The sequence below is a fragment of the Pteronotus mesoamericanus genome, unplaced genomic scaffold (genome assembly GCF_021234165.1).
Source record: "Pteronotus mesoamericanus isolate MK-2021 breed Mesoamerican mustached bat unplaced genomic scaffold, CSHL_Meso_final contig_100, whole genome shotgun sequence".
Lineage (NCBI taxonomy): Eukaryota > Metazoa > Chordata > Mammalia > Chiroptera > Mormoopidae > Pteronotus > Pteronotus mesoamericanus.
This window is the reverse complement of record NW_026554999.1, coordinates 17,643,314-17,665,250: the sequence shown is the minus strand read 5'-3', so window position 1 is coordinate 17,665,250 and position 21,937 is coordinate 17,643,314. Positions and strand designations below refer to the sequence as shown.

Below are 21,937 nucleotides of genomic sequence, written 5' to 3'. Positions count from 1 at the left end.
TGTCATTAAGGAGACCCTCTGAAATTCAGTAGCCCACATACTTATAAGGATGCAGGCAAATGTTCATTTCAGAGTAGATTAGTATGTTAAGTCTACCTTAATTTATAGAATCCGAAAGTTCTAAATAAGCCTTATTTTATTAGGCTGTGCTGACTGAATCTTATGAACAAAGGGTAGCCCTGGTTACATTTTAATACTTCAACCTAAACAACTCTATCTATCTTCTCCCCAAGTCACCCCAGAAAGGCAGGAAAGAATACCAAGACTTCAGTCTGTTTGGGGATTTATTTATAATGACCTAAAATGAGGAAAGATGCATCTCAGTGATTACAGAGCCAGGGTGAGCACGACTGGGCTGGGTGGACCAAGATGTAGCCAATGGGCTTCCGACATAAGTGTACTTACCTAGCAATCCCCTCCTTGGTATAGAAGACAGAGTAGGTAAGATTGTCTCCATGAGGATCTGATGCAGGTGTCCGCCACGTCAATTTGATGAAGCGGGTAGAGACCAGGGAGGCCACGACATCCCGAGGAGCTGAAGGCAGTGGTCCCGCTGTGGCTGGTGCTAGATGGTCAGTAGTGGCACTGGTCAGTGAAGTGGGAGGTAATGTTGGGATGGCAACATCTTGTCATGTGCAAACATTGGGGAATATGAAGGGAAAACCACGACGGTTTTAAAAAAGAGAACAGAAAGAAAAAAAAAAGAAATAAACAAAACCACGATGGGAAATAAAATAAAATGAATGAACATAAAAAAGGCCATTAAACTGAAGGCTAACATGCAGGCCAGGGGGAACTACTGAAAACTAATGGGCACTATTCAAGGCACATTATTGCTGAGTGAGCAGACTGTTTGGTCACTATAATGGTTATGGGCAAGGACAGGGAGGGTGAAAGTTGAGAATAAAATATCTCACAGAAGGACGCAGCAGCGCCCAAGTAATTTTCTTTAATCCAGAAAGCAGCACGCGGCACCTGTTAAACTTTGCATGGTGAAGTCTCATACATGATAAGACCTCCATATTTTCTACTTTATCAAACTATGGAGCAATATGTGTAGTCTGCATGAGCCCAGTTATACTCAACAGAGGGCCCAGGCACTGCGACCTCACTAAAGACCTTTGTGTGTCTTCAGCTCCGCAGGGATGCCACAGCCACATTTCCAATGTTAGTTTAATACATCAACTTCTGTTCCCTGTGTTGGCAATACCCAGGGAAGTTTGACAACCTTCCTCAATTTGCTAAATTATAGTCATTTGCTATCTTATTTACTATTAATTAACTACTTCAGTATAAAATCATAAATCAAAAATTCCAAAGCCACAAAAATACAATACATAGGTAGCTTATCTGTTACAGTTCTCACCACAGTTATATTACAAGGGATGGGATAGGTGGAGCGGTGCGAAGTCGAAGCTCTGTATACCTGTAGTCCTGGCTAACTTTTTTACTTCCTAAGGCAATCTCATGGACAATTCAGATTTTACAAGTTTATTCCTAAAATTAACCTAAAATATCCTTTACCTTGGGAGCCAGAGGGCATAAATTTAATCTTACAATTTTTAACTAAAGGAGTTCATTAGAATTCTGTCATAACCTTAATGGGGAAATTAGCAGAAGAGAAGCAGAGAGGAAAACATGAAAATTCTCTACCTAGTTTTCAATGAAATGGTACAGCAACAACCCCTTGGAAATGTCTCTGAACTGCAAGAAACTCTAAAGTGAGGCAGTCTAAATAAATATGCCAGAAAGAATAAGTTCTCTAAGGGAAAAGGCAGAGAAAGAACAGCCTAGAGTCTCTAGACATGTGAAGAAGGGGAAAGAGTAATTCAATAGCTATCATTTACTGAACATCTTCTACACAGCACTGTAAATATTCATATGAACGCATTCAATTCTTACAACTCCAGAAATAGGTACAGCGCTATCATATATCTCTACCTTATATGCAGCAGCTGACATTTAAAAGGGCTCACTCACTCATCCTAGGTCACACATACTAAGTGGTAACATGTTAAAACCAAACTTGGTTTTTAGTTTAAGAGGCCTCTGGATTTAGCCAATAGAACTTCTAGTCCTGGCTGTACCACTTACTAATTATGTCACCTGAGACAAATCGGTTATTCCTGCTCACTTGTTCCTTGTCCTCCTCTTCTGAGGCAGTCCTTTTAGGCGTGCAGAGCGCTACTGAAATGTGAGACTATGAAATCATACTTCAGATACAAGTCCACACTTCACTGACTCAAGCGTCAAGTCTGAATGGCCACCAAGGCCTCATTCTTATTCCTTATACTTCAACAGACGCGCTGTCTCAAAGGACATATACACCCTCACAGCTTTCAGAGTTCTTTTCCACATACTGTGTCAGTTTATTCCCACAAACAACCCCATGAGGCAAAGCGGCAATGTCAGGATCAGATGTTGGGGTGAAGGTCAAAAAGAAGTGCAGGACTACCGGGTTTCCAGTGTGTGAGAACGGGCCGTTAGTGGTGTCATTACCAAAGAAGGAGAGCGCGGACTGAGGGAGAGGTGGTGAATCTGGTTTTGGACATGTTTTGTCTAAAGTAACAATCCAACATCCACAAGAGAAATGTATAAGAAGCAATTGGAAATGTGGATCTCTGATATTTGTAAAATTTAAAGTCACTAAAACCCTTAGAGAAAAATGGTTCAGAGTGGCCTGAAGAGTCCTGCTTTGCTGCCTCATTTCAGTGCCAGAAACACACTAAGCTGCCTCCAAATCTCACACAAGTCATCAAGCTACTTTTTTCCCCCAACTATTCGCTGGCTGGAGAAGAGAGGGAGCTTGGAACAAGAGGGAGTACTAGACCATGATTTCGAATACAAAAACATTAGGTTCAAAGCTTGACTCAGCCACTTCCTAATAATGTAAAATTGGGCCAGTCACTTAGCCTCCCTACCCATCTCCCAGGATGCTATGAATAAGATGAGTATCAGTAAGAAATGTGCATGTGGAAGCACATATTATCACCACGCAAGCCTAAATGGGTGGCAAACACAAGAATATTAAGTATAAAGGCAACTAGGAAGGGAATGCAAGCAGGGAGGACTAGGTGATGGAATTACATAATGGATAATAACTGGAAGAATCCTGCAGAGAAATATAATTAATCTACTGAACTTCTATTGTACACATCTGTAATTCTTTAATGCCATCCCACACTTCCCAGTTACATTTTTCCCGTTCATACTGCATCACTTACACTAACTTATAAGCCCCTTGAAGATAAAATCTGTATCTGTATTATATGGGAATCACGCACCATGTCTCTGTATTTCCTGAATAGTAAGTGGAAGAAAATTCAGGGAGGGTGGTAGTGCAGTGGTGATCAATGTTTCTAGAATCTCATTACACAAGGCAATAGTTGAATCTTTTTAGCTCATACAAGGTATATCCAGAACGTATTTAATGTTATACATGATGTAAGAGTATAAATAATGCTGGATCTCTGTAAAATGATTCCTAACTAGCCACGGCAAAATTTCATGTCCATTGCAGAGCTTGTGTTTAATACCCACTATCCCCAGACTGGGTCATCTGCTGCTGTTCTGGTCCACGTTTGGCTGCACAGGTAAGGGAAACAGCCTAACGTAATCCCAGAGAATCAAACAGGCAGTTAAGTTACACCAGGATCAATGGCACAATGATGTAGGTTGGTCTGAGGAAGTCAACAAGTCCTTTTCCCTTTTTGGCAACTATAAAGCTAGACAAAAAATTGTCAAAAACTTGAAACTGTCCAAAGGCATACAACAAATTGAGGCATTTATTCAGGAAAACTATTCTACTTAGGGAAAAACAGCAAGTCTGTGGCAATTTTGCTTAGGGCTGCTCCCAGCCGCCCAGTTCTGTTGGGGTGGTCTTTAACTGGGGCAAGGCAGGCCCTGGAAACCAGTGGCTTTGCTGCCGCCGCCAGAGGGGACTAATTTGATGTGGAGCATTGTTAGTTCAAGTGGCAATTTTGGTGGCAAGTGAGTAAAATATTAAAATGTGTTCATAAAACAAAAGAAAATGGCCAGAAACTATGCGGGGTCTGACATTTTACCGTATGAGTTAACAAGACAGTTATCGCTCTCTGGTGGGTGCTGGCAAAAGCACAAGTCTTTTATCAAAGACAAAGAACTTTGCTACCCAGGACAATGGCAGCAGCCAGGACTTCTTGTTTGCTTCCGTTAGTTCCCATGCCCCCCAAGTCCCACAAAGACCATGCAAAGGCCCAAGATGAGTGCGAAGAACCCTGGACTTGACGGATTTACCAGTTTTACGGCAAGGGAAAGCAAGCCTCCAGACAAAGAACAAGCCTGCTGTGCATATCTCATTTAATTCTGTTACGGTCAGAAACATACTTTGTATGGTTTGTCTTTTTAAATCTACTGAGACTTGTTTTGTGTCCCACTATATGGTCTATCCTGGAGATGGTTCCGTAAAGGGTGGGGAAAAAGTAGGTTAACAGTTGTGAGTACATGAAACACACAGTTTGTTCTTGTATTATTATTTATTATTTTTCATATGAACTGTAAACTTAATTTTGCCTCACCCTATGTTTGAAAAGTGTGCCTGTAATTGTTAGGTGAAGATTCTATAACATTAGTTAGGTCAAGCTGGTAGTTAAGAGTTGTTCAAGTCATTGATACTCTAATTTTCTTTAAATATTTTATCAGTTTTTGAGAGTGGGATATTAATATCTGCAATTATCACTGAACTGTGTATTTATTCTTTGAATATAACAATTATAAATGCTCATGTATCTAACAACAGAGCCCCCAAATACTTGAATTCAAAGAAATCTGGGAACCACTAATATTTGAAATCAAACAACCCACTCCTAAATAATCCAAGGTCAAATAAGAAATCACAATAAAAAACTTTAAAATATTTTTAACTGAATGAAAATGAAAACATAATAAAAATTATGAGATGTATCTAAATCTATGTTTAGAGGGAAATTTAAATACCTTTATCATAAGTGAAGAAAAGTCTCACAAGAATTCACCTACGCTCACACCTTACTAAGAAGTGTATATCTTAAATGCTCGCTCGCTCTCTCATACACACGCGCACACACACACGTGCCCACCGCCCCCAACAGTGAAGTAAAGGGCTGTCAATTAATTTCACTGTAGGAATCTTTTCACAATGTATATATACGTCAAACCATCTCGTTGTACACTTTAAATATTGGGTTGCCCAAAAAGTTTATTCAGTTTTTCTGTATGCTGGTTCTAGTAGTGCTCAGTTGTCTTTAACTTCTTTCAAAATAATTCTTTCAAGTGTATTGTGACAGCTGTCATATACCAGAGTGCATTTGAAAAAAACATCAAAATCAGTGAATTTTTGTGTAGCCATTTTAACACTGAAGATGGAAGAAAATAGGCAACATTTTTGGTGTATCATGCTTTATTATTTCAAGAAAAATAAAAATGCAACTGAAATGCCAAAAAAACCCCAAAAAACAAAAGCCATAAACAAAAAAGATTTGTGCAATGTATGGAAAAGATACCATGACTGACTGAATGTGTCAAAAGTGGTTTGCGAAGTTTCATGCTGGACAATTCTCCATCATCAGGCAGACCAGCTGCAGGTGACAGCGATCAAATCAAGACATTAATTGAGAACAATCAATGTTATACCATGCAGAGAGAGCTGACATACTCAGAATATACAAATCAAGAAGTTCTTGGTGAAAATGAAAAATGTGTCTTATTTTATGGAAAAAAAATACAGAGGCTTTGGCCAACCCAATATATTACCATTTATTTGTCAATTATGCTTCAATAAAGCTAAAAATATTTAAATTTCAGCCAAGTTATTAAAAAACGATGCAACTTGACTAAAAAAATAAAGAGAAGACATAGTTGCAAGAATCAAGACTCAAAGAAGAGACAGTACTACTAACTTTACGTTTAAAAATTATAAGGGAATATTCTAAACAAATTTATGTCATTAAATCAATGTAGAAAAAATAGAAAATTTCTCAAATATACCATTCCTACTCAAGAAGAAACACAAATCTGAACAGAATTATAACATATAGAGAAACTTAATTAGTAAATAAAATCTTCCCACAAAGAAAAGTCTAAGCCCAGATGGCTTCCCTGGTGAATACTTAGTATTTAAAATAATAAATAATATGAATCCTGTACAGCTTTTTCAGAAAAAAAAGAAAAACCAAACTGTCCAAAATAAACTACTGATCATCTCAATAGATACAGAAGAAGCATTTGACAAAAATCAAACACCTACCTATTTATGATTAAAAACGGTCAACAATATATGAATAGAAGTAAAAAAAAATCTACAGTGACCATTATACTTAATGGTGAAAGGTTAAAACACTTTTTTCCTAAGGCTAGAAATGAGACAATGATAGCTCTTGTTTCTTATATTGAGCATTGTACTGGAAGTCCTAGACAGTGCAAGAAGGCAAGAAAAAGAGAAGAAGTGATAAAGATTAGAAAGAAAGAAGTAGTGTTCTTTTTATCTGTTGATGACACAGTTATCTGTGTAGAAAACTCTAATGAATCTACAGGAAAAAAAAGTTTCTAAAACTAATAAATACGCTGAGCAAGGTCATATGATACAAGGTCAATACAGGGTGAGGCAAAAGTAGGTTTACAGTTGTTCATATGTAAAATAACATAATAATTAATAAATAATACAAGAATAATACAAGTCATGTATTCACAACTGTAAACCTACTTTTGCCCCACTCTGAATACAAAAAACCCCCAACTCTATCTATATATTAGGAATAACCAATCCAAAAATAAAATTAAGGAAACAACTACACTGTAGCATCAAAAAAGAATAAAATACTTAGGAATAAATTTAATAAAAGAAGTGTAAGATATGTACCCTGAAAACTATAATACACTGCTGGAAGAAATTAAAGAACATTTACATAGAGGTCTAAATGAAGAGAAGATCTAAATAAATAAATGTTCACAGATTAGGAGAGAGTGTTACTAAGATGACCAGCTGCTCCTAAAATTTAATAGAAATACAAAAGACCTAGAATAGCCCAAACAATTGAGAAAAAGAAGAAAAAGTTTAGAGAACTTGCATTACCCAATTTTAAAACTTACGTAAAACTCCAGTAATCAAGACAATCTAACACTGGCATATGAAAAGGCATACAGATCAACGGAAGAGAATTAAAATAAATCCCCATGAAATAAATCCCCATGTCTCTGGTCAACTGGTTTTTGGCCAAGGTGTCAAGATACTTCAATGTGGGAAGAACAGACTTTTCGATAACTGGTGCTGGTACAACTATGCATCTATATGCAGAATAATGAATTAGGCCCTCACTTAACCTCATATATAAAAATTAACTCAAAATGGTTCACAGGCTTAATGGAAGTACAGAAGAAAGTCCTTGTGCCTTGGATTAGAACAGTGTTCTTACACATGACACAAATGCACAAGATATAAAAGAAAAAATTGGTAAATTGAATTCTATTCAAAATAAAAAAAATTATGTATTTTAAGAAAAACACAACTAAGTAATTGACAAGACAGGCCACAGACTGGTAGAAAATATTTTCAAATCATATATCTGATAAAGAACTTGAATATATAATTCAGACTACATATTCCGAATCAGAATATATAATTAACTATTATAAATCAATAAGTCAACTTAAAAATGGGCAAAAGATTTGAAGTCAGTCATTTCACCCAAGAAAATATACAAATAGCCAATAAATACATGAAAATATGCTCAACATCATTAGTCATTAGGAAAACATGAATAACATAAACCACAGTGAGATACTATGTGACACATCCAACAGAATGGCTATAATAAAAAAAAGGTAACAATATTAAATGTTAGCAAAGATGTGGAAAAACTGGAATGCAGGTAGGAATGCCTTAATTCTTCCAATTGATGGACATGAATTGTCTCCATTTATTATTCAAATCTTTAATATCTTTTAAAAATGTTTTACTTTTATGAGTATAAGTTTTGCACTTTTTTTGTTAAATTTATTCTTAAGTATTTCATTCTTTCCATGCTATTATAAATGAAATTTTCTTAACTTCGGTCTCAGTTTGTTCACTGCAAATATACTGTAGTACAAATGATTTTTATACACTAATATTGACTGTTGCTAAACTCATTTATTAGTTAGTAGTTTATTCATGGATTCCTGATGATTTTCTACATACAAGACGTCATCTATAAACAGAGAGCTTTACTGGTAGTTTCTTAAAAAGTTAAACATAACTTAGCAAATGACCCAGAAATTCTGCTCCTAGGAATCTACACAAGAGAATGAAAGCAAATGTCCACACAAACCTTGAGAGCACCATGATTCAAAATAGTCAAAGACTAGAAAAAAATCAATCAACTGGTAACTCGGTAAACAAAATGAAGTATATTTGTATAAAGAACACTGTATTCAGCAATTAAAAAAATACAAAATACTGACATATACCATGATGTGGATGACTTAAAGAAACATTACCCTAAATGAAGGAAACGGTCACAAAGACTATATATTAAAGGATTCCATTTTATATAAAATGACTTCGAAAGACAATTTTATAGAGACAGAAAGAAAATTACTGGTTACATGTGGCTGGGGGCAGGAGTAGGTGTTGACTGCAGACAGACATGAGGGATTTGGGGGAATGGCAATGTTTTGTATCCATAATGTGATGATGATTACATAGCTCTACAAAAGTCCACTAAAAATAACGAAATCGTACATTTATAATGGGTAAATTTTATGGTATGTCAAATCATGTATTTTTTTTCCTAGTATAAAAGAGCAATAGTTACAGACCTAAGACAAATCTGTTGCTCAAAATACTTGAGCTTAAAAAAATAAATCTACATATCCGAAGCCTCCCTGAAACCTTCTGGTAATTTCTAGAAGATTTCACAAATGACAGTCACCAAAGCTTAAGTGAATTATACAGATCTCTAGGCCAAATGTAGTAAAAGTTTTTGTTTCTTAAATTAAATAAACAAATAAATAAATATTTTAAGGGCATATGATTAGACTGAGTTATACCGGTTTCTTTCCCTTCCGCCACCAGAGTTCACTCCTGAAAATAAAAGATCTTACCACATCACGTCCTGAAACTACCTACAGAATAAAGTCTAAACACCTCTTCAAGGTGTTGAAGGTCCTCCACAGACTGGCCGATCCCCTCTAGCTCTCCAGTCTTATTTCCAGGACATGCTGTGCTCTAAGTTTGCTTTGTTACTGAGCAAAAATGGAGTTTTTGGTTTCTGTATCCATGTTCACACTGTTATTATGTTTAGAGCAATAAACACAATGTAATTCTCACTCAAGTCAAAGGCAAGTTGGAAATATGTTTGAGAAAAGACATTGTACTTTCAAAGTCTTAACATCAAAAATACCGTTAGTTTTGACTTGCTACTCAAATACTTGGCACTTTCACTGAAACCTCATGACTTCAATAGGCTCTTAGTGGGACTACTTGAAGTCATCCATGTGAGATCCTGAAGAGGGTTTGTTTCTAACTATGTTACTTCAGCAAATCGTCAGAGCTACTCTTCACTTTTCTGAGAAATCATTTTCAAAATCCAGCTACACTGTGGTTGATGGCTCCAGTTTTAATGATACATCAGACTTGTGACTGATAAAGTGCCACTTCTGTTATTTTATAATCATGAGTTTAACCAATACATCTATACACTTTAAACAGTTTCTAGGTAGAGATCATTAATTTTTGTGCTGGGCATGCTGCCCTTGGTGAAGGGGATCCAATTATCTTAATTTGACACCAATTCACACCAGCCAAGTGAGCTGTGAGTAGGCACACTTAAGTTTTCTTTTGAAAGCCTAATTGTGTTCCTTTATCTAATCTTTCTTTGAAAATAGAACAGTTTTTACATTTCTCTCAGAATCTTCTGAATTCCTTCAAAAGGTAAGAAAGTGTGTTGGGGCAGTGTTGCTCTCTCTCTCCAGCCCTTCCATGCTTACGTGAAACAATTCACTGAATTGGTACTTACCAGGAACACTCACAGCAGCTTTATTCAGATTTATTATTCAGAAAGAACTGAGTCAGATTTACATAGTGCTTATTGCTCTAAACATAATAGCCACGTGAACAAAAGTATAGTTCCGAAAAGCATTTCTTTTGGGAGATGTTAACAAATGTACCATAAAAAGAGAACAATCCTACTTGGGAGATTGCAGAGATTTGCCACGCTTCCTAGCATGTTAAAGACCCCTGGTAAGTCTACAGAAGAAAAAATGTATTCAGTTTGTTAAGCTAGCATTTCTCATTCTTAACTGATGGTGAAATCTCTTTACCCCCCAGACTGCAATCCAGTCTGGGAATCCTGGACTCCACGGCACGGAGTGGTGTCTGGCGGAGAGCTCCTCCGAAACAGCCGTTGCCTGAAAACCTCCTGTCACTGCTCAACTACTTCTGTAAGCAGTCTATTTCACGTTTTTTATTTAAAAATCCAAATGTTTTAAAAAACTTACAAAATTAACTTTTACCATACAGAAGTATGTATATAAAGTAAAAGGATAAAGTTCTACTATCATCTCCAAAATACCATTGTTAAACACTGGGTGCACATTCTTCAAAATATTTTCATTTTCAATGATACACTTATATACACACATAAATACGAAAATGGAGTAACAAACATGTTGCTTTGCAAATTGCTGTATGATGTAATAACGTTTTAAGAACTTCCCACATCCGTGTGTATACACAAACCTCATTATTCTGAACTGCTGCATACTACTCTGTAATATTCCCTTACTGTTACTTACATTTAGGCTGTTTCCATTATTGATTTATTTAGGCTGTTCCAGGCAATGTTTCTAAGTAAACTCCCCTATACATGTGCCTTTGTACATGTGTGAATATTTCTGTAAGATGTATTCTTACAAGTGGAAATGCTGAGCCAAAGGTCTGTGGATCTGAAAGCTTGAGATATGGTGCCAAATGGTAGCTTAAAGGCTACTTTGGCTTCAATTTTAGGACAGAAGACCAAATACATTCTGGGTCGACAACTTTATAAATATCCCCAAACAACCAACAGGACAAGAAATAGGAACACAGACTCCATTTTGGACAAAACTAAGAGACATCTGTAATCCCAACCCAAAATACATGAAAAATGTGAAGAGAAGAAAAGTAAATTATTTACTGAAGCAGAGTCGATCTAAGTACCTCTAGAGAGACAGAATGAGGAGACTCAAACCAACTGACCTTGAGGAACTGGCAGCACTTCAGGAGACAGGGAAGATGTAGTTAAGGTGTTATCTTCCAGATTGCTCCACTGTAAAGTTATGATAGTGGACTTCGGAGCTATTAACCTCCAATTTACCCTTGGAGACGGGAGGTTTACGCTCAGTATAAACTAATTCAGAGAGGTTCTGGGCTCAGAGGTGACCAACAAGAGGATTAAAACCACATATTAAAATATGAAACTCCCTACATGCCTCCTCAACAAGTTGCAGAAGGCTGGCAACCAGGCTTACTGTCACTAGGAAGGAGATGGAAGCATCCATCTCTGCATAAACTGAACAGAAGCAGAGAGGACTTACAAATATTGCTATCAGGTTAGGTCCTAGCAGCAATAACAAAAAAGACTGACTACCTAATTGTTCCATGATAAAAGCTGAGCAGTTAAAAAGCTTCATATCAAAAGTTTAACAAAAACAAAATATCTGCACAGCCTCAAGGTCTATCTCCTAAAATACCTATTAATTACAAAGAGAAAAATCATAACTTTTTAATGGAAAAATCTGGAAGATATTACTTAACCATATAATCAAGCTGATATTACCAAATAATTGGTACTCGATAACCAACTGGATAACTGGAAAATCAAAGATACTGGATTTTTCCATACCAGAACCTCCATTTAGTTCTTTTTTAATATTTCTATTTCTTTATTGAACTACCACTTATTCCTTGACTGGGTTTTTATTTTCCTTTTATCCTTGAACATATTTTTAATAGTTGTTTTAAATTCCTTGTCGGCTAATATCATGATGTCTGCCATTTCTGGGTTTGTTTTCTACTGATAGACTTTTCTCTAGGTTATGATTCAACTTTTCCTTTTTAAATTTTTTGCATGTCTACTAATTTGTATTATATGCTAGACATTATGTGTGATATTTGTTGGTTGTTTGGATTTTGTTGTCTTCCTTAGTAGAGTGTTGAACTTTATTCTGGCAGACAGTTAACCTCACAGAGCAATTTGTTCCTTTGAAGGTTTGTCTTAGGCTTTCAGGATGATTCTATAGCCTGGGCCTATCTATAGATGCCACTGAATATCTAGGCTGTTCAACAAGGTTTCTCTAATCTGACTGCAGTAAACATTTCTCAACCCTGTGTATGCTCCAGTAATTTTTCAGCTCTCTAATACTTGTTCTTCTTAGTCAATGTCCTTTTCTGGACTAGAAAATTCTTCCCTGTGTACGTGCAGCTTAGCACTTAGGAAAAGGCTCAAGGGGAACCCTATACAGCATTCTTGAGCTTCACTGCACATCTCTCATCTCTACAGTAGCCTGCCCCACAAATTCTAGTCCTTTCTATGCCTGCACCCTGATCTGTCTCGTTAGGTCATTGAGTCTGCTCCCTTCTCCCAGTCTGCCATCTAGAAAGTACTTCCAGGCAGAAAGTTGAGGGTAACTATGGGGCTCATCTCATTTGTTTCCACTCTCTTAGGAATTACGGTCCTGTATATTTTCAAATGTCTAAAAAATTTATTTCATATATTTGTCTAATTTTCCAGCCGTTTACATCAGGAGTGCTGGTCCAGTACTAGATACTCTGCATGACCAGCAGTGTAAGTTCTTTTAAGATATTACAATAATCAATATTATTTCAAAGAAGTACCACTGTAATAAAAAATTGTATTAAAAGCATTTCTAAGCTTTGGTCATTTTAGGAAACATTATAATGTATTTTTATTTTAATTGTTATATTCATTTGTTTCTTTTGCAAGAACATCTACATATTCAATATGTTTGTTTAATGACTAAATAAAGACTAAGAAAATATTTAAGGAAAAAATATGTAATTGTGGAGAGATAAACAATTTAAAAATATAAATTTACATCATGAAAAAACTTTTGAAGCTGAATTTCTAAAGAATACTTATGTCTAAACAAGACATGAAACAAGAGATTTTTAATTACACAAAACTAGGCACAGCTCCCTAACATTCTAGGATAAAGTAAGCCTCGATGGGAAAGCCAGGAATGCTGGGAGGGCGCAGGGGCTGATAGTAACACTGAGGGTCCCCTGGGAGATCTGGCCTGAAGAATGCAATATAATTACTGAGGCTTGCTCTGCTTTGCACTGTCCTGATAAGGAAAAATCAGGTGCTTTACTTCACAGTAAGGAGGTAACTTCTGAGCCCTGAAACTGCCTTAATGAGCATCTGGCACCAACTTGTCTGACAGACCTTGATTTAAGAAAAACCTCTGTATTTTTTCAATTTATTATCTATAGCCTCTTTGATATAGATTGATATGCTTTGCATGCATGCTGTATACTCCTGCCCGCATTACGTTCTCAATAAAAGCCACTACAAGAGAAGGGTTTGGGGCATTCTCCACTAGAGGGAATCACCACCCCCTTTACTGACAGGAAAATTGTGTCTGGTACAGTTTATTTCTTCATCCGTGGTGACCGGTAAGACTCTGCAGGACAGAGCCTCCCTCATCCTAGTCCACAATTCTGACAGAGAAGTTCATTTTCCTTTACTGTAAATAGCTTAAAAAAAAAAAAAATTCAAAATGGAAAAACTAGAGTCCAATAAAACAACCCATTTTTTCAGATTAAAGACGTTCAAATGAAGCAATTAAATTCAATGGGGGGAAATAACTACACTAGGCTATTAATCCTAGCACTTTATTAAAAATAAAAACACTAACAGAATTTGAGAAGAGCTATAGATTATTTGCTTCTGAGAGTGATCTGTCACATAAAGCAGCCACTAAAAAGCTGTTGAAAAATATGTAGCAGTTACAATGAGTTCAAGGCTGTGCAGTGGTTGTTCCTAGTGGTGTCTCTTAATAGATTAGGCATATTTCACAGAAGCTCATGAGTGAGAATTATGAGAAGAATACAGAGGCCTTCCCCTTTTCCCAAACTACTGTAATTCACCACTATCTCCAAATTTAAAATACAATGCTAAATTACAGAAAACTAAAGCACAGGAATAATGCTACACAATGGTTGTGATCTAGGCTTCACATCCAATTATATAGTCACAGTCTGGTGGATAAACATTTGCTCTTGGACACTAATAGAGAAATAGCTATAGCTCCTGCCTATTCCCCATCCCATTACACTAGATGCCCCACATGCGATTTAGTGTTACAAATCTTAAGATTTTTGTAGTTTATAAAGTTTTATAGTAGAGGTAAGAATGATGCTTTAGAAAAAAGATGCAGATTTTAGAGGAAGAAATTATTTTTTAAAGTTTTATTCAACAGTAACCATGATGTCTTATGAGAAAGAATGCCCTATTGTTGGAAAATAGTAAAGGTTGCTGTAAAGACAATCACTGTACAACTGAAATTGGTAATTCTAAAATTTATGGTTTTCTGAAACAACAAAAAAAATGGACTTGCTAATCTTAGGGATTCTATATTTAATAATCACTTGTTTGAAATGACACAAATCTCACTGTTATATACTATTAAAAGGAAAGATACAGTATAACCAAATTTCTTTTTGAAACTGTGATGTGAATTTTAAGACTTGACAGATAAATGCTATTTTCCTTCTAGGTTCATATGATAGAAACAATGATTTAGATGCCTATTTTTGATCTTCTGTTGTATTATCCACATTTTTTAACTTCTAGGAGGAGAAATCAAAATGTTTCTCTAGCATGAAAATGATTCCCAAATATCCTCAATCTCCTAGAACTTTACATGCAGATTAAGATACCTTTATTGATGACAATATAATCAGAAGGTTCTCTCTCATTAATTCTAAAACTATTGCCATTTAAGAGATCCAAGATGGCTGCAGAGTAGTTGGACACTCTGTCCACTTGCTCCCAGACCTGGACCAGTCTCGCAGGTAAACCACAGAGCAAACAACTAGAAAATCCAGTGGAAAGTGAGTGAGAACATGTGTGAGTGTGTACACAGACGAGAATGTGGGGGGTGTGCATGAGTGGGCAAGAACCTGCCCACCTGCAAGGCACTTGGGAGTGGTGGTCCAGGCTGTCCTAGCAGAGCAACAGCCACTGCTGCTGCCATTGCCCAACCTGGCCACACAGATTTGAGGTGGTTGCAGATCAGCTTTGGAGCTGTGAGACCCAGGGGCAGAGAGAGATGGGTGGGGAAGTGCTGGCTGCAGAAACAGCATGGCGGAAGCAGGCCTGCCAGAGGCTGAGAAATACTGGAGGGAGTGACAAGAGCACCCTGCTACCACCCTGTGTCAGTATCGCTGCAGAACTCTTCCCAGTGCCATCCGGCAGCGATCCAGAGAGAAACTTTATCTAAAACTGTTGGAGGCTCTGACAGGCTTTGGCCAGCCCCAACTGAGACAGACTTAGTGATTTTGGGGAAGGAGGAGTGGGTAGAGGACAGGCCCCCCAGGGCTCAGTGCTGCAGCATGGGGGCCACATAGAAACTCTTTTAAAAGAGGAGTGAAACAAGACTCAAGATTCTGCAGGGACCCTGTGCTTTTGTGCATGTGTGCAGCGGCTCTGCAAACAAAGAACTCGGATGGATAGAGTCACACTGAAGGGACTGTGGGACCCAGCCCAGCATGGCTGGCGAACAGAGAACTGTACAGAGTGGAGAGTTCGGGCCTGAGTGTCCAGAGAGAGAATGACAGGCTGTGGACTGGACAGCCAGGAGCTGAAAGCCTGAGATTTGCTGCAGCCAGGCAGGTCCCCTCACAGATGGGTGAGCCCAACAACCACCTGAGGGATTACAGGCTCTGCAGTTCAGTGAGGCCAGGCTCAGGAGCCCCCTGCTGGATGCAGCAGAAAGATGAAAAAGCTCTGAAAGGGTCCTTTACCAGACACTACAAGCTATACTGTTCCTCTGGCCCTGACCCACTAAAAGCAGCAGAGCAGAGAGAACAGAGACAGGTGCAACAAGAGGTGTTCAGGGCCCTACCCAACCTCAGCACTTAGACAGCACTGCTCTGTGCCAAGCAGGAAACAGTCGCTCCTTTTACACAGAATGGTCCCTCACAGGAAATGGAGAGCTAATTCACCAGAAGCTGGGAAGAATCTGGAACAGACCAAGAGGTGAGGTGAGGGGGTAGGGAAACACTCTCATCATCTTCCTGGAAGACTGAATAGTACCTCCTGCGGGTGACACAGGATTCTTGCCGCCCCCCCCCCCGCCCCCCCATCACATCAGAGTCCCCCAGTGGAGGCAGGTGGAGAAAATACTGGCAGTATTCTTGGTGGTCATTAAGTGAACTTGCGGGCCCTGGGCTGATGGAAAGTCAGCAGGGCAGAACAGTAGGATCCAGCCAAATCTGAAGAAGACAGCCACGGGCTATGGATTGCTTGTAATCTTCAACAGGCTGCCTATGACCAGACTAGGAGACCATCTTAGTCTCCAGTGGTAAAGACTAGGTACTCCAGTGGTCTCCAGACTAGGAGAACACAGTGGTAAACACTGGATTCTACTGAGATGAATTCCACCAGTCTTCATCATGATTTATGTTATTTCCTCTTCTGCATAACTTTTTAACATTCATTTCTTCTCCTTCAAGTTTGTGCCTATTATATCACTAGTTTTTATGTTTCAGTTTATTTCAAGCCTCATGTCACTCCTCTCTTCTCTTACGCCATTTTACCTTCTGTCTTCCTCTTATTTTTGTTTTAAAATTTCTTTCTTTCTCTTGCTACAACTTGTTTCTATTCTGCACCCTTACTATTTCTTCCCCATCCAGCCTCTCAACACCATTTCTCTTGTCATTAGTTGTCTCACTTTCTTTTTTCCGTTCTTAAAAATACCCTTATTATCTATCTCTCTACCTTTGACAATCTTTGTTTGTTGCTGATATGGTGGTAGTAGTTGCATTTGTTCAATTTTATTTCTGCATCTTCATTATTTTTGTACTTCAAATCTCAAATTTTACATTTCCCTCTCCTCCATTTTGATTACTCCTGACCCTTCTTTTTTTGTTTTAATATTTTCCTGTCTTAGCCTGGTTTTCATTCCTCACTCTTAGTATTCTTTCTCCCTCTGTCCTCTCAAAATCACTTTTGGACCTTCTAGACCTCTCATAAGCTTTTCTTTCTTTTTTCCTTCTTATTCCCATTCCACCTATTACTAAGCTTGGCTCTTTTGTTGTTGATATTACTGTGATGGACCTTTTTCTCCAATTTGGTTCTATTTTTTCACTATATTTTTTCAATAAGCCTAATACTACATTCTTCCCTTTCCTTACTCCATTCTGCCTTCTTCCCTCCCTTTTTTATTTATGATGTAAATTTTCTTTTTTTTCTTTCTTTACTTTGTTTCTATTCTCTACTCATATTATCTTTCTTCCCTCAGCCCTCTCAAAATCACTTTTCTTTCAGTCATCTCACATTTGTTTTTCCTCTCTTATAATAGTATCAATCTCTTTACACCTTTATTAATACTTGATCATTGGTTGCTGATAGCATGGTTGTTGGTGGGGGTTATTTTTGTGGGTACGAGTTTGTTTCCTGGGTTCTTTGATTTTGTTCCGGCAGCACTTGTGCAACAGCATAAAAGATGAGGTGGGGAGTGTGAATCATAGCCAGGTGGAAGGAAGGACCCACCAAAGAATGACCCAACAACCACCAAAAAACAATTACAAACAGAGAGTCCACATAAACAGCATAAAAGGCATCCCAAGAGCATCTAGCTGAAAAAATCAAAGAGACTGCTCCATTCAGTCCCACAGGTCTCCTACCACAGAAAGCTGTACCACGAAGACAGGTAGTCAATGCAGATCAATCTAACATGCAGAAACAAATAAGAAGAGTCACCTAAAATGGGTAGACAAAGAAACAACTCCCAATCAAAAGGAAAGAAGAAATCTCCAGAAGTGCTAAATGAAATTGAGGCAAGCAAACAATCAGACATTGAGTTCAAAATAATGCTTAAAAGGATGCTCAAGAAGCTCAATGAGAACTACAAGGAACTCCATGTAAGCTACAAGGAACTTACTGGGAATTATACCAGCATGAAAAAGGACATAGAATCTATCAATAAGAGCCAGGAGGAAATGAAGAATACACTATCTGGAATAAAGAATACATTAGAAGGAATTAAAAGCAGGCTAGGTGAAGCAGAGGATCAAGTCAATGAGCTGGAGGAAAAGACAGAGAAAAATTCCCAGACAGAGCAACAAAACAAAAAAGACTCAAAAGGAATGACAAGGGTTTAAGAGAGCTGCATGACAAGAAACATAATAGTATTTGTGTCATAGGGATACCAGAAGGAGAAGAGGAGCAACAGATAGAAAACCTGTTTGAAAAAGTAGTAACGGAAAGTTTCCCACACTTGATGAAAGAAAAAGTCATGCAAGCCCAGGAAGCACAGAGGGTCCCAATCAAGATGAACTCAAAGAGGCCCACTCTAAGACACATAATAATTAAAGGGGCAAAATGGGAGAAACAGCTAGTAACATAACAAGGGCAATCCAATAAGGCTAGCAGCTGATTTCTCAACAGAAACACTATAAGCCAGAGGGGAATGGCAAGAAATATTTCAAGTAATGAAATGAAAAGGCCTGTAACCAAGATTACTCTAACCAGCAAGGCTCTCATTTAAAATGGAAGGCAAAATAAGGAGTTTCTCAGACAAAACAGGTTAAAAGAATACATCTCCACCAAAAACAGCACTGCGAGAGATGCCAAGGGGACTGCTTTAAGAAGAAAAAGAAAAAGAAATATATATATAGAGAGAGAGAGAGAGAGAGAGAGAGAGAGACAGACAGACAGAGGAACACAGGTACAAAGGGAAAAATGAAAATGAACAAATACTTATCAATAATAACCTTAAATGTAAATGGAATAAATGCTCCAATCAAAAGACACAGGGTAGCTGAAGAGATAAGAAAACATGACCCGCATATATGCTGTCTACACGAGACCCACCTCAGAACAAAAGATGTACACAGGATGAATGTGAAAGGATGGGAAAAAATTTTCCAAGCAAATGGACAGGGGGAAAAAAAAAGCTGGAGTAGGAATCCTTATATCAGAAAAAATAGATTTCAAAACAAGGGCAATAAGAAGAGACTAAGAAGGACCCTACATAATACTTAAGGGAGTAATCCATCAAGAAGATATAACTCTTGTACACATATATGTATCCAACACAGAAGCACATAAACGTATAAGGAAAATCTTGGAGGACTTCAAGGAAGATATCAACAGCAATACACTCATCTTAGGGGATTTTAATGCCCCACTGTCAACAACAGATAGATCATCCAAAGAATCAATGGATATTGTGGCATCGAACAATTCTCTAGATCAAATAGACTTAATTGATCTATACAGAACTTTTCACCCCAAAGAAGCAAAATATACATTCTTTTCAAATGCACATGAAACATTTTCAGAGACAGACCACATGGTAGGACACAAAAAAATCTTCAACGAATTCAAGAAAATTGAAATTGTAACACTTGGAACACAAGGGCTGGAAACTAGAAACCAATTTCAAAGGAAAAAACTCAAATACATGGAGACTGAATAACATGCTTTTACATAATGAATAGGCTAACAATGAGATCAAGGAAGAAATCAAAATGCTTCTGGAAACAAATGAAAATGAACACACAACAAACCAAAACCTATGGGACACAGCGAAGGCAGTCCTGAGAAAGAAGTTCATAGCAATACAGGCCTACCAAAAAAAAAGGGAGAAAAACTTTCAAGTAAACCACCTAACCCTACATCTACAAGAACTAAAGGAACAACAACAAACAAAGCCCTGAGTGAGCAGAGGGAGGGAACTAAGATCAGAACATAAAAAATGACATAGAGACTTAAGAAAAACAGTTCAAAGGGTCAATTAAATCCAGGAGTTGGTTCTTTGAAAAGTTAAACAAAACTGACAGGATTCTAACCAGACTCATCAAGGAAAAAAAGAAGACCCAACTAAATAAAATAGAAAAAAAAGAGGAGAAATAACAACGGATACTGCAGAAATACGAAGCACTGTAACAAATACTACAAACTATATGCCAAGAAATTGGATAATCCTGGGTGAAACGGACAAATTTCTAGAAACATAAAGGTTTCCAAAACTGACGGAAGAAGCAGCAGAAGCCTAAATACACCGGTAACAGTGAAATTAAGACACTAATCAAAAAACTCCCAACACACGAGAGCCCTGGATGGGATGGCTTCACAAGCAAATTTTACCAAACGTTTAAGAAGCACTAACTCCTATCCTTCTCAAACTATTCAAAAAAATTTCAAGAAGAGGGAAGACTCCCAAACTCCTCTAACAAGGCCAGTATCATCCTAATTCCAAAACCAGGTAAAGACACAACAAAGAAAGAAAACCACAGGCCAATATCTCTGATGAACACAGATGCTAAAATCCTCAACGAAATACATATTGGCTATTGGGATCTAGTACATTAAGTAGATCATGCACCACGATCAAGTGGGATTTATCCCAGTGATGTGAGGATGGGTCAATATTTGCAAATCGATAAAGGAAATATACCATGTAAACAAAAGGAAAGATAAAAATCACAGGATTATATCAATAGATGATTAAAAAGTATTTGATAAAGTATAGCAGCCATTTATGATTACAAAATAAAAGTTCAGCAAAGTAGGAATGGAGGGAGCATATGTCAACATAATAAAGGCCATACACAAGAAACCTACAGCCAACATCATACTCAACAGGCAACAAATAAAGCTTTCCCCTTAAGGGAAAAGGCAAAGGTGTTCGCTTTCATCATATATATTCAACACAGCATTGGCAGTTCTAGCCAGAGTGATCAGAAAAGAAAAAGAAATACAAGGCATCCAAATTGGAAAGGAAGAAGTAAAACTGCCATTATTTGCATATGGATAGTGTACAGAGAAAATCCTACAGGTTCCACCAAAAAACAACTCAACCTACTAAGTGAATTAGGCAAAAGAGCAGGACAGAAAGTCAGTATTCAGAAATTGAAGGCATTTTTGTACACCAACAATGAAATATTAGAAATAGAAACTAGGGGAAAAATTCCATTTAATATAGTAACAAGAAAAATAATGTACCGAGGAATAAATTCAACCAACGAGGTAAAAGACCTGTACTCAGAGAACTACAGATGACTGAAGAAAGAAATTAAGGAAGATACAAATAAATGGAAGCATATATCATGCACATGGATTGGAAGAATTAACATTAAAATGTCCATACTACTAAAGCAATCTACAGATTCAACTCCATTCCTATTAAAATACAATGGCATACTTCACAGATCTAGAACAAGTATTTCAAAAATTTATATGGAAACAAAAATGACCCCAAATAGCCTCAGCAATCTTGAGAAAGAAGAACAAAGTAGGAGGGATCACAATACCTGATATCAAACTACACTACAAGGCCACTGTAATCAAAACAGTCTGGTACTGGCACAAGAACAGACAAACTGATCAATGAAACAAAATAAAGAACCCAGAAATATACCCATATCTCTATGGTCAATTAATGTTCAACAAAGGGGGCAGAAACAAACAATGGTAAAAATAGCCTCTTCAGTAAATGATGTTGGGACATCTGGAAAGGTACATGCAAAAAAGTGAAACTAGATCACCAACTTACACCACACACCAGAATAAACTCAACATTGATAAAAGACAAATATAAGTCATGACAGCATAAAGTCCTAGAGGAAGAAGAAAAGGGCATTAAAATTTCAGCTACCGCATGCAGCAATCTTTTCGCTGATATATTTCCTAGGACAAGGAGATAAAGGAAA

General features: G+C 37.4%; 1 protein-coding gene across 8 annotated transcripts in view; it reads right to left on the bottom strand.

The window, feature by feature from the left end:
* The window catches only part of NEO1 (neogenin 1), a 273,818-nt gene that overhangs the window by 61,390 nt on the left and 190,491 nt on the right, over positions 1-21,937 (bottom strand). For 5 of the 8 annotated variants that reach the window (XM_054564206.1, XM_054564642.1, XM_054564241.1 and 2 more), the window contains exon 8: positions 406-625. In XM_054564206.1, coding sequence (XP_054420181.1) covers positions 406-625 — 220 coding nt within the window. The remainder of the gene's footprint in view (positions 1-405; positions 626-21,937) is intronic. The other 3 variants (XM_054564403.1, XM_054564682.1, XM_054564568.1) reach the window with 1 other exon arrangement.